The 15,294-nt window shown below is 28.5% G+C and overlaps 1 protein-coding gene across 29 annotated transcripts in view; it reads right to left on the reverse strand.

Annotated features, from left to right (window-relative positions):
- LOC108000359 (mitogen-activated protein kinase-binding protein 1) overlaps window positions 1–15,294 on the reverse strand; it is a 119,492-nt gene that overhangs the window by 43,525 nt on the left and 60,673 nt on the right. For 2 of the 29 annotated variants that reach the window (XM_062086348.1, XM_062086342.1), the window contains exon 1: window positions 6,712–6,982. The exons of 26 other annotated variants lie outside the window; for them this stretch is intronic. In XM_062086348.1, coding sequence (XP_061942332.1) covers window positions 6,712–6,723 — 12 coding nt within the window. In that variant the 5' untranslated portion in view covers window positions 6,724–6,982. Of the gene's footprint in view, window positions 1–6,711; window positions 6,983–15,294 lie in introns of those variants that run through there. One more of the 29 variants, XM_062086355.1, reaches the window with a different exon arrangement.

Below are 15,294 nucleotides of genomic sequence, written 5' to 3' on the forward strand. Positions count from 1 at the left end.
TATATAAATAATATGTAAGCAATTTTCTCAATCTTATCTTTATATTGCATTCAATTTTATAAAACTAACGAAATTTATGTCCATGTATATTTTATATATAAAATATCATAAGATACTGTAAATAAAGATTCGAAAAGTAACATTATTAACGATATTGTTCGAATACAATATCTGAATCTAAGCATAAGATTTATTGAAATAAAATTGTTGTTCAGATAGATTGAATATACATACAGTTATATTGAATATGGAACCACAAAAGATTAATTTATTCATGGATGATTTTTGAATAGATAAATGAATAGAAATTAACTAAAAAACTAGAGAAAAAAATTATATCTATAAAACCTGCATAATTTTACTCTTTGCCTTTTAAAACGTTAAAAGAGAAGATTGATTCGAGTTTCAGAGAAAGTATAAGTAATTATTCGCGGGGTGAAAATCTTTCATTTATGAGCAGCTGATCGATCGCCACAATGACCGGAGAAAATCACGTTAAAGTGACAGGTAGAAAGGGAAGATCATGATTAAACAGAAAACGGTGAAATGGATGAAAACATGGCGGCATGTTTTCAGTAATTTAACAAACTCTCCACTCGTTTTATTATATTACTAATATAACGATGTTAATAGCGATGTTCACAGATCTCTCTTGAACCAAGAAACTCTTTTACATCAATTTTCACGGTTAGAAAACTTTAATTCGAATCACTGATTCGAAAATCGAACATAAGATGATTAATCTAATCCAAAGTGTTTTCTATACAATAAAACTTGTCTCGAAGCGCATGAAATAAAATCTTATCATTATTTTACATGTATTATGAAATTTATCAAATGAACATTTTTTTTAAAAATGTCCATTTTTTGAAAATTAATAAATTGAATAATTCACTCGTAATATGAACTTTTTATTTATAAATAGTTTTATAAATATTATTAAAAATATCCTAATGTTTTGATTGATTTTATTATCGAGATTATATACTATATTATATTACTATATATTCAAATGTATCTCCATTTTAATTCATGTAATTTTTTAAAAATATTGATTTAATTGTTATAATTTTAGATTATAATTTCACAAATTTCTAGAGATTTCTAGAAACAAAAATAAATTAAAATAATATTTCTGTTAATAAAATAAAAATACATTAATATACATAATTGTGTTCTTAAATATACAAAATAAAGACATGTTTAAAAGATCTCATTGGTCCTTGCATTTTTCGCGATCGATTGCCAGTAGCGTATCCGAATTACTAAATTACTTAATAGCTCGCGACCAATCTCGAGAGACAATTCGGAACGAAACAATGAGATCTCTCCTCCTCTTCTTCCATTTATTGCTGAGAGAGAGAGACCTTGAACGAAAAGTTGGCCGGGAATTATGTTGCGATACGATAGTTGAAAATAGAATTTTATAATGAAAGTGTGAGATAAATTATTGAATACTTCTTTTGATCAAAGAATATGATTTATTATTTTAACTTACACTTGTTTTTAATGATGAATATAGTATCAATTTTTCTTATGATTTTCAAAAAAATTCTTCTCTACTGATATCAAATGTGAGAAACAAGAAAATAATAAAAAATTTTCAAAATATAAACAGATATAAACGTATCGATATTAATTTTTTCCAAAAGAGAGTTGATGCCAATAATAAAAGCAATTAACGTGTAAATAAAATTATCATGGAATATTAGAAAAGAAATATTTTTTTCACAATTCGATCAAATTTATATTTTCTTCCAATCATTTAATTTTCTTATTATATTTTCCTCCATAATATGCAAATATTTAAATTATTAATTTCTATATTTATTTCATATTACATTAATTTAAGCATATTTTATATTCATATTATTTTATATTTCAAAAATTACATTACAATATTTTTGATAAATTTTTCCCATAATATATTTTTATTTAAAATTTTCACAATAATTACAATAATTAATGAATTTATAATTATTTATGAAATTAACAAATTATAATTATCAAACAATACAATATTCTTACGAAGAGCAGAGAATAATACATCCGTTCTGTTTCGTCCAGAACACGACTTCGTTATCGATATTTTGGATATTTGCTATTTCTTATGCCGTAATTTGTTGGCTTTAACATTATAACTGTCAAAACTATATCATTTATAACAATATTATAAATATTGTTATATGAACAAATCGTTACGAAGAAAAACTTATAGAATAGTATACACATCATAGAGGAACAGAAATCGTCGATCAATTCGAAAACTATCTTGTTAATCGACCTACACTGTGTCGATTGGTCCATGGAAATCGTAACGCGCCGGATGTGGGCACGAGAATGCGCGTGCCACGGATTTTCTGTCTATGTACATCTATGGTCGTTGTACGGAAGGTTTCGTAACGAACGTCGTTGCCGTTTCACAGAACACGGCTGCAAAACGCGTGCCAGTGTCGTAAGGTGTGCCAGAGAAACCAGCTGTGTACACGGATGCCATAAAACGACTAGAGATCGTCTAAGGATCTTGTACCCGATGATGGCTATAAATTATATCTATCCTGTCGACCTTTCTCTTTTCTCATCGATTATTTAATTTCCGGCACTTCGCTGAATTTGCACTTGCACATCGATCAAATATATTAAAGTATTAAAAAAATTGAAATTACTTTTTTTTTATATCGAATTATTTGTTAATTTTAAATATTAATTCGAAATTAATGTTACAAATATTAATACAATAAATATAAATATAACTAGGAAAGATTCGAGAATAATATTTTTAAAATATCCAACAAAGGTATTGATTCTTATTTTCTTATGTGGCTTGACCTGAGCTCCGAGTTTGTTTACATTTTTTGCTGAACGTAGAAAAGGATAGTGAACGAAAGAGAAAGAAAATCGAAAGTTGAAGTATTGAAAAAAACAGTAAGATAACATTAATGCAAAGTTAAAATTTTGTTATTTTTTCTTTTTTTCATTAAATTTTTATAATTTGCAAGATTAAGATTTTTTGATTAGAATAAAACCAAACACGATATAATTTAAATTGTATTTAATTATTTCATAGATTATTATCTTATTGATTAAAAATGCAAATATAATGTATCATATTCTTATTTAATCAATAAAACAATATTGTCATCGCTTATGCTTATTGATCGTGAAATTCTTATCAATATTGAATCTTTTATCACTTATAACATATGCTGTAATAATTTCGCTTCAACAAATATTTTTATTGAAAAAAATTTTGTAATATTTAAAGATATTCTATTAAATTTTTGGGTTCTATAAAAAACACAATAATAATTCCAAACTTGAGCGATATATAATATTTGATAGAAAGAACGATTGAGCTTTATGTACTTCATGTACTAATATGATTAATCAAAATTTTTATAAATCAATTAATAGAAAATATTAAAAATATACACATAGTACGATATTAAAATAATTTCTACGTTATCCTCATTTTTTCTATAACTATAAATATTTTAGAAACAAAAAAAGGATCAATCTATTAAATTCTTACAATAATACTTTGCTACACAAATTTTTGAATTTTGTTTTCACATTTATAGTACAAAAGATTGAGAATCGCTGATCTAAGATTCAGAGCACAATTTAACACAGATGCGATCCTTTCCATCGAGATGCAAATAAGGATTGTGCTCGTCGATGATTGATCGCTCGATGACCGGATATCGTGCGGAAAGTCTCTTATCTTCGTCAGGCGATTAACAATCGAATAACATGCGGTTCTTGTGGAACCGGTTGCGACGCTTTTAGCGATGATACAGTCGACGTCCTTGCGCGAGAACCACCGTCGCGTTAATGTTAACCGAGTTTTTGCACGTTTCCTCCTTATACTTTTTATCGTCTCGGTCATCTCTTGCAGCAAAGCTCTTTTCATCCGAGATACATATTTCGTAAACATCGAACGAAAGGGAAACTTGGAGTAGAAAGTAATGCCGTTAATTTTTCGATGACGTCGAGGCTCATAATAACAATGAACAATGGCAACAATGCATTAACGTTTCGAGAATATCGATGTTTTTATATCCTTATTTTCTGTCAATATATCGAAGTTTTCTATCCATCTATTTTTATAGATTCTTACATCATATACATTTATCGATGTAAATACACGTATTAGGATATATCGAAACTACCGATAGTTTTTTTTATTAGTATAAAATTTAACTCTTATCTGAAGTTATACCTAATAAATAACTAAATAAATACAATATAATTTAACTTTTGTAAAATTAATAAAAAAAATTAAACAAATAAATTACTAGAAGTTATTTTAGAATAGAATATAATGAAATTGAAACCACGAATATACGTATATGTATAATTGAGACAATTTCGGATTTATTAAATTTAACGATCTCGTGAATTCCGGCACATCCAAAACAATTTTAATATTAATTAATATAATATATACAATGATTGTTTATCGGATGAAACTGAACAGAATAAAAATAATTTTACATGTTTGATGAAATAAATTTAAAATAATTAAAAATAATTGTTAAATTTTAATTGATCGATATTACAAAATGCATCGATCAATGAATGAATGAGCACCGAATTATGGATAAAATTATCGATAACATCGAAATATATGATATTCGAACACCGATATCATATTATAACGTTACAATGTTCATTTATTCTGAAACGTATCGTTAAGTACCTAAAGCGTTATGCACGAGTATAGATTGCGTTAAAGTCTATTGCAAAATGCGGCATTGCGCGCTCCATGCAAGGACGACGAATAAATAACTCATTCGTGCACTATGTGCATATGTAAACGATAATCGTTTCTCCTTAAGGCGTTTCTTAAGACAGTTCATTTAAGACACAAATGTGTATTTCGATGTATTCGCGTCTCAACTCTATCCTTCCATGCTAACCACGTTCGTCGAAGTTTCTTTCCAAGCTTATAAACGTCAGCCTCGTTCATCCGAAAATATATATACATGTATATACATTCGGTTGGCAAGGAAATCAAGTCCAAGTAATCGATAGCCTATCAAAAATCGAGAAATTGTCAATAGAGAAAAAAAAGGGGAGGAAAATGATAGAGGCTGTTCTTGGCAAGGATACTGTGAATTCAACAATACGAACAATTGGAAAAGAAGATATGAGTGTGAAAGATAGAGGATTGATAAATTTTATTCGACAATTTATTTTATTAGATTTTTAAGAACTATCTATAATGATATGGTGTTGTTTTAAATATTTTAATTTTGAAAATATCATTATGAATAGATCGACATAAATTTAAATAAAAAGTATTTATTTTTATTGCGACTTATTATTTTTGTTCATTAGTAATATCTTAACGATATATTAATAAATATATCGATATTTTAACCGACATTGGTACAATCAATGAAATTAGTGAAATTGAAAAAGATATCGACAATCCTCAAATTATTGTGTGAAAGACTTCAAAATTTTTAATTGGACACAATTAATATGTATTATTGTCGCTGATTATTAGTCAGGGATTTTTTAGAAATTGATGCAATGTTATAATAAGAGGAAATTAATTTTCAAAAATACGTGATCCCATTTCTAACAGGATTTTCAATAAGCGGCTGTACGATTTTTTGTAACAAATCGGATTACCACGTGCATGTAAGATGCTACGAGTTATATGTAGTTACGCGCCAAATACGAATTTCTCTTGCTCTCACTTGTTCGATTTCAAACACAATTTCACAATTGTTTAAATTAATGTAATCTTTCTATTTTTTTATGTGATTATCTCCTTATTTTAAATATACGACATTAGTAATAATATATTCCTATTTAAATTTTATACATAAATAAAAAATATCGTTATATAACATCACATGCATTTTTATTTACAATCTATAAACGACGTTAAATAAACTTAGTTATCTCATTAGAATTCGAGTTTCATAGGCTAAGTTAAAAAAATCTCAATTACATTTATCACTAAATGCGTCACATAATGTTAAAAAATTTACGAATTATCGAATTATTATCGAAATTTCCTGTCCTCGCGTTTCCTCCACGTTGTCAACACAAGCGTAAATATAATACAAATTTATTACGTGCTCAAATTATTCTTGCGGATACAATAATGGCTCGATAATAAACACACCGCATCAGGAAACAATCGAACGTCTTTTTTATTTCACTCAGACTGATTGTTTCGTTTTCTCGTTAAGAAGTGAACGAAGTAAAAATGCGATAACGTCTACAATTCTCAGAACTTCTACTTCCCTCGTTAGTAAACGTGACGTGCTCCCAATATACGAGTCTGTTATTGAAGTACTATTGTAGTTTAAATTTTATGATCATACACCATTTATTGTTCGCGTGCAGCGATAATTTAGTCGTTTCGAATGAAACAATATGTCCCGCGATCTTTTGAAAGAGCAATAAATTAATGTCAAATTAAAAAAGCGTTTCAGAAATTATTAAAATAATAATATTCATTTAGCATTTCGATTATCTTCGAAATACAGTATTTTAATTTGACATATATTTGTTACTTTTTTTAAAAGATCGTAAAATATTCTATTTTATTTTATGTAGAGGCACTATTATGTACACATGCTTGCGGTTAGTGTTCATCAAGAGACACTATCACACATAAATACTATGACTAAATAACCGCGAAAAAATGAAACGTCAATTTCCCGAAAATAAAAAAATAATTCTTACGCGATCCAGCATTCTTTGCGTTTCCACAGAATTTCCTCGAAACAAACGAGACGTTAACCTAGAAGAGAGTCCATTGCGAGACGCGGCGAGAAACGAACTGACGAGAAAAGAAAAAGACAAACACGCGTACGAGACGTAATTTGCGAGACTAACAGCGAGCGTCACCCTGAAGACGGCAATAGTTGCTGCATCGCGATACAGTGGTGACGTAATCTACGACCAAGGTCTCTTTCATATAATACGAAGCCTTACGTAAGATCAACAGGGTTCGTCGCGACTGACTGAATGAAAAGAGTCGACATACTCGCGATCTCGATCGTCCACGCGCCACGCGTACTTTTTCAAAACCGATCCTTATCGACGGTGAAACGATGATCTCCGAAAACGAACGAAAATGCCCGAAGTTGTGAAAAGAATAGAAGGGAATATTGGAAATAGGTAAAAAGATTAATTATTTATTCGAAATGTTATTACTGTTATTTGAAATAAATACTTAAAATAATATTGAATTAAAATTTATTAAAATTTATATCTGAAATATTTTTCATCGAAAATAAATATATTATTTCAAGAAAAAGATTATTCGCAAAGTACTATTATATCATGAAATTGAAAATTAAAAATTTTTTAAATTTATTTTCTTCAATTCTGCTCAAAAGTTAGCTCATTTCGTACAAAGTTCGTTAATCCTATATTTTATATTGTAAATTGTTTCGAGTTCTCTTTTATATTCGAAATAAGAAGATATTTTGTTGTAAAAAAATGCAAATTTTAGTTTCAACGATTCGCTCGAGTACTTGATCGTAAAATGCAAGTCATATTATTCTATCAAACTTCTTGGAGATTATACTTTTAGAAAAAGAAAAAAAAATATGAAAATATACAAGATGTAATTTTAATCAGATTTAAATTTTTTTTTAACGAATGGAAAACTTTTAAAGAATGGAAAACTCAAGTCGAATAAATAAGAAATTTTCTACGATGACGTATGATTCGTCGAATACAAGTCGTGGCAGGGATAATGCTTGTATGTACGCAAAATATTTTTCGAAGGACGCAACTAATCTCGCTTAACGATAAATACTCAAGTTTTAAAGAAAAACCAATTATTTTGATAATTTACTGCTTATTTATTAGTTCGTGTCATGAATATAAATTTATTTATTAATTAGATAATACAGTAAATAATTTATTGAAAGAGACTAATATATAGATATTAATCTTATAACATAAATATAATCTAAAATCTCCGAAGAGATAAATTGTTTTTCTTTTTAAATTAATTTTATATTAATTTTAATATTGCAATACTATTTGCAGAAAATACTTAGAATTAACAAATATTTATATTTCTTTAAGATTATTTAAATAATTACTAGAAAAGGAAAAATGAAGAAAGATTTTGGTCAGAAGGAATTCAAAGAAAATAAAAATATATATTTGAATGACAATTGATTTTCAAATAACATGGAAAATAGGAATAATAATTTGTTACACAATGAAAAATCGTTCACTCTCCAAGATCTTAACATATAAATAATATATAAATAATACAATAAAAGTATCATAATTTATGATTTATTATTTTAATAATAAAACAAGTTTAAAAAATTAGTAAATTGAAATGATGAACAAAAAAAAAAAATAAAGAAAATGAGGAAACATTATTTGTATAAAATGTGATATATAAGTGTCACAATGATTCTAAAATTTATTTCTTAAAAAGAAATCTGAATATAATCGAATCCATATTGTTAACTATATAATAAAAATTCATAACTACATCAAAATAGAAAACCGAATCACTTATAAAATAATGGAATCAAAATTCAATCTCGATATGGCTCGATATTCTCTTTCCACCTCATTGAACACGGAAAAGAGAAAGAACAGTGAACGAAAAAGAAAGAGAATCGAGAGATAAAATAAATGTATCATACGTTTCGCGTCAAGGGGAGTTTCTCTAGTGATAGATATGGACGTCACTTGCTCTGTGGTAGATCATCACTCTCATTCAATCTTTATTATGATGTTGATTCGTGAAACATCTTTTTTAATTATATAACTAATTATATAATTTATTAATGAACATCTTGTTTATTTTAATCTTTTAACAAATATTGATAGATAAAAATGTCGATTGAGATTTACTTTTTAAGTCATAAAATACTTATTACAATTAATTTAATGGATAAATCTCTTTCTTCAAAAAAATATAAAAATATATCGATGTCCTGTAAATATTATTCTTAAACATTCTGCCTCAATTGGGATATTTATATTATTGTTATTAAATCTTTTTGATTCGGTTAATATTTCTAGAAATTTTATTTTTAAGCTATTGTAATTTTTATCCTATTTTTTCTTATAATAAATAAATGAATAAATAAATCATTATTCCAATAAAATGAAAACGCAAAAAATACATTAATACTTAAATATTGTTCAAAATGAATGAAAAGTATGAAAAATATTATTAATAAAAATCCTCGATACCAGAACAAAGATTGTGGTAAATTTTCAAAAATATCTGGTATTTAGCATATCTATATGGAGAGATAAACGGTGAAGGATGATTTCAAAAATAAGGTTATTCGCGATAAATATTTATCGCTAAACTTGTTTTAAATAATGAAATGGAAGGTTAATTAATTTGCTACGCGCGTAAACTTCCATAAGATTGCGATTCGAATAATTTTCAAGTCGGATTAAAATGTGTTTTAGTAAATATATAAAATGAATTAAATATTTTTAAAATTATATTTATTTATCAATTATTTACTTTTTTAAAACATTTCAAGTAATCTAATCTTTTTTCACGTTATAAAATTACGAGAAATTATTAATTTCAATTATTTTAAAGTATATTTTTAACGATATATAGAAATACACTTATATAGTATATATACTTTATGGGTATATTGAATACGTATTGAGATTAAATTGAATTTATAATCTTAAAGGATACAGTTCTATTTATTCAAATTCTTGGATTTACTTGAAGCATATATTCAAAGAGCTCAAAAATAAAAGTGGAAAACGTTCGAATATAATATAAATATATAAATCGCTATACCGACCGAAACCATGCTCGATCGGTATCGGTCGATTTTTCCGAGCCAAGAATAATACTCGAATCGATAAATCTGCCGAATGAGCGCGATGAACGCGATATCCTCTCGGTGAAGATGTTTTCAAAGAGAGAATCAGGAATAATCCACGAGAAAAGATCTGGCAGATAAAGCCTATTCGTGTCTTGCGAACGAGGAACTGCCATCGGATATTCCACTCCCGCGGCGGAACCTATCATCGAGTTATTTCACCAAAGGTGGCGCGCTTGTTAATGACCTTCTTTCCGCAGCTCGATCGAGCCTCGTTCGTTCGAGAGGGAACAGATATTGACGGTACACGTGTGATCGCTACCGATGCTCGCCGCTAATAAGAGAATATAAATTTCGCAATGGGAATAGACATCTAGGCCTATTTTTATCCTGTCATCGAATGGAAAGTTGTTCTCTGTTGTAACAATGCTGAATCGAAAGGTGATAATGACCGTTTCGAATCGGAAGAATTTAGATGGATGTATGGAAGAGAATAGGCTTCCGGGATTGTTATTACGTAGCGGGAACTAACAATTGTTTGCCTGTTAATGACACGTATAGAAGAGGGTAGATATATGAGATATATTTTTTTATTCTTTTATTTACGAAGTCATGGAATAGTTATAAACTAAGATTAAACAACGAGTTACGTTATGTTGTATGTTTTATTGAGGACGGATCGAGTATGATAATATTCTTACCATCTTCTTTATTAATAATAAACAGAATTAAAATCAAAATTCTTGGTTAAGATAAATTTTCTTTTAAATTTTAATATTTTTGTAATTATATATATTACGTATAAATTGAAAAAATGATCACGATTATTTTACGTATGAAAATAATCCATCAGCAATTCGGAAGGTGCAGAGAATTCAAAACAAAAACAAAGCAGACAACACGGAAAAGGTCGCGAGTCACGGAGGGGTTCTATGTGCATGCACACACGCGTTGCCATAGCAGTTCGATCTAACGGGCTATTACGAGTTTCGTGCAAAACCGTTTTTCCCCTCGTCTGTCTCGTTCTCGTCGCGTCGCGGCGTGTAAGCCACACCCTGGTACAGTTATACCACATCGGCGAAGAATAAGAATAAGCTTGCAAGCGAGTAAGAACGCATGTCTAAGACGGATACGGCCTGCAAAGGTGCACTAAGGTGCGCAACGGTTGGTTAAACGAACACCAGACGCGGAAATTTACGCATGCTTCCAAGATAACCTGTTCGGCTAGTTATCTCGATGTACCGATCAATTTATTTCAACTACTGATCAGAACAAGACAGATTGCGTTGCAACTTAACACGATCTATGTAACATTGGCTTTTTTTCTCCAACCGTTCCAAAGTTTCCATACCGCAAGTAATTACTATGTTAATGTTTGCGATATAGAAGTGATTGATTGAATAATACAGCTTGCATCTTCATCGAAACGAGTATTGTATATATATATATATATTAATTGGCTGACCACGATTCTTGTTCTATGGTAAAAGATAGAGGATCACTAATTATAATTACCTAATTATGTTTTAAATGCCAACAAAAGAATCTGGAATTGGACATTTTATTAATTTACGTTCGTTTCTCTGTTGAGTAAGGATAGCAAATTGTTATAATCCAACTTACCACTTATGAGGGTATAACTGTACTTGAGAAGAGTTCGAATATATAACGAATATCAGTTTCGGGATTCCGAACGATGCAGGCGTTTCACGATCTCACCCGATCTCGTCCGAATTTTTCCGACAAATCCCGAAGTTTAAATTCTCAAACCATTGTAACATTGTACATTATTACTGAACGTATAATGAATAAGAAATATTTGAAAAATAAAATTCGACAAGTTCACGAAAGTACTTACGTATACGTAAATATAAACAATTAGTATAAAATGTTTAAAGAATCATTTCCAGGAAATTAATCAATGTGAAAAAAGTAGAGACTATAATGGTAAAAGAATAGAAATGGAACCAGTAGTTATGAAAATGTGTGCTACGACCGATAATGCCAGTATTGTGGGACGATGCCGTAATGGTTTTAATTTATTTTATAGAGTCCTATATGGAGTGCGATAATCTTGACGACTGAGTGTAAACTATATAAGTGAGTTATACGTTTTTCAACCCGCATTTCGTATTAAATATATAGCGAATTCGTCTATTTTAGTCCCGCTTTTTATTCGCTAAATAATTAAAGTTCTTACAATGATTTTTGTAATTATAATTTATAATCGTCTATTGTTTACAGCGAGGTCAAGTTATTATAAGAATTTCACGTGGAAAATGTGTACGTAAATTAGATTAGAAGATTAATGTTATTAGCTCATTGCAATTCAAATGTTGCAAGTCATAATAATAAATCGAATAGCGATAATCCTCAATCCTTCATTTAAACTTTCAAAATAACGTATGAAATACTAATAGTCATCTTTTGATTCGCCATGCTTTCGGAATTTTTATTCCAAATTATTTTACTCTAAAACAGCTTGTACTCAAATAAGTTAATATTAAATCTTAATAACTTTGATGCTCGATACTTCCAAATGATATCAGGTCTCTTATCGATGACAGATTAATTATTGCAATACATTTTTTTGTTCAGTTATACGTTCGAATTTTTCAATAATTTTTAAAATAGTTGTAATTTATAATACCGTGTCTTTATCGTTTATTCGGATATCTTTTTTAGATCAGAAAGTTAATATTCGTTATAATAATATCTCGATTTCACCAATTTTAGCAGTTAAAAAGGTTAAAATAAGAAAGAGCTTGAAATAAGAAGAGCTCGAATTGCGTGTGCGTTCAATAAATGGACGTGTTGCACGACATCGGAGATAAAAAGGCAAGTGATCGTAACCAGGTATATCTGTGTTATTCCAATGTTTCTCGCTGCTGGTGAAAAGAACTATCCTAGAAAGTATACTATATTATTTTTTAACCACAAAAAAAATCGAAAAAAATCTTTTTTTAATTTTTTTACCTACTTTGTACGTGTATATTTTTAATTATAGCTATTAAAAGTTATTAATCGGTCATCCGTATTGGGAGAAAATCTTTTATTTTTTTAAAAGATGAACATTTTAACATTCAGAAATAGATATAAATTGTCGATAATTTTGATTTTAATCGAAGCTAAAGGAAAATTGCGAGAAAAGATTTAACGTTAAATGATCGTCTAACGGACTGGTGCAATACTACACTTCATGATTATCAAGCGTCGATTTGAATACAGTTTCGGTAAAATCGGAGAGGTATAGGCAATTGAATGGTTCTTTTGCGAAATGGAAATAGCAATTAAACACGTGAATCGGTGGAAAGGCGCGGAATAGAAATTTTTTCAACGTGTATGAATAGACGCGGAACTGTGAGATGGATGCAAATCGTTGGTGCCTGGCTGCTTTAAGCTGATATTAATGCGCTATCACGCCGCTTTTCAATAGAACGCGCTTTTTAACCTTTAGCATACCAAGGTGAGATGATTGGCGTTCTTTATCAAACGAAATCTTTAATCTTTTTAATCGCGCTTTTTTTCCCACTTCTAATTTGTATTCTTTTAGAAATTAAAAAATTGCCTAATTTTAAAAAATCGTGTATATAAATACACTTTTATCGCACTTTTAATATAATTTTTTTGAATTGAATTAACATTTAATAAAGTATATTTTTAATAATTGCCGATTATTAAAAAAAATATATATTTATTACAATTTTTGAATTCATAATGAAAAATCCATCGTCGAAAGAAATGATTTAATTCGTTTGTTAATAAAAGATTAAACCTAACCTCTGCCTAAGACGATCTAACCTATATAGAAAATTATTATAATTATTAAGAAAGATAAAGTTTTAACATTAATATTCACGTTAATTTTAATCCAACTATTTAAACAAGGCGAACAACAAGGGAATGCAATTAGCACACGATTGATAAGAAAATATACGAGTCGTTGTAAAAGAGACCATATGCAAAACATCCAATGCGCTTTAATATAGGTCTTTCGTTATCAACATCACAGAATAATTAGACACGTGGCATATTATGCCGTAGTTAATTGGATCGCCATTAAACAAGCCCATCCTTTCACAACGTGTGTCTTTTTTTTTACTTTGATATTTCGAACGTACGTGTTATAAATTTAATTGTGTTAAATAAACTCGTATTTAAAAATTTATTTTTTTTATTTATTTCCAAATATTTATATATTTCCAAATATATATGGCATTTGTTTTCTAATTTTTAATGAAAAAAAAAATTTTTTATTTACGTGTGATTTTATATATAACTCACGTGTTTTACGAAAAAATGAACAAATTAACATTAATGAAGTTTATTATCTGCCATTAAGAATTTGAAATGAAAGTTAAAGAGAAAGAGGACAAATCATTAAAATTATGTTTATATGTATTATTATTGTTACTATAAAAAGTTTAAATTATGCTTAAAAAAGATACGTGCACGAATATCCTATAAATTTTTATTTGTAAAAGTTGTAATATAAAAAAATTGCTTATTATCAATCATATAATTATGATTGATATCGATTACAAATTAGACTACGAATTTAAAAGATAAAACGAAAAGGCAACCAATGAAATATTTTCAACTAGGAAGTCGATAATAAACTTTAAAAAAATTACAACAATGAAAAAAAAATAAAGGAATATTTACACATATAACTTCGATAATTTATCAGCGTACGTAATACGTTAATTTACATCTACAACGGCTGCTAACAATTCCATTCACGTCGACTGAAATGCACCGTGGTAGTGTTGAAATGTAATTTGCAAAGGATATAAACGGTATTAAATCGCGGACAATAATTAAAATTTTCTTTAACAGCATATCGTATCGAAGCGTCTTATTAAAATTATAGTCAGTTTTTGCATTGACTAAGTATTCTTTTGTATCATTTTCGATTTGTGTATTATATGCGTTGTACAATTTTTCTTCACCGAATACGGATAAAATTGCTAAGAAGAATAGTTTTAACACCGCAACCGTGTATTTATTATGATAAATATGGCAACAGCGCTCCGTTAATTGTCGCAGGATCGCACAAAAACAGATATCCGGGGAGATTGATATTCTAAGAGTTGATAGCAGTTTTCCTCATTTGTTTTACTGAAAATTATTTTATGTATGTATTTGAGAGTAAAATTAAGAGTAAAAATTATTCTCAAGAGTTATTTTTCGCTAATGAATAAGAATGGTCATCGTCGATATAATATTACACTCAAAAATGCAAAAATATTTTTGAAGCTTTTCCAATATAATTAACAAATTACTTCGATTGTTAAATAATTCATTTGAATAATACAACGTAACACGAGATATCAAACTATGCAAAACATGATTAATTAATTAATTTGCTTCGCAAGCATTAACCGCGAATGAATTCCGATAATCGAGCAATAAGCATCACTTTACGCCTGATTATTGCGCAATCGCGATCCGGTGCAAGGTGGGCTTACTTGTTAACTCC

The sequence above is a fragment of the Apis cerana genome, linkage group LG16 (genome assembly GCF_029169275.1).
Source record: "Apis cerana isolate GH-2021 linkage group LG16, AcerK_1.0, whole genome shotgun sequence".
Classification (NCBI taxonomy): domain Eukaryota; kingdom Metazoa; phylum Arthropoda; class Insecta; order Hymenoptera; family Apidae; genus Apis; species Apis cerana.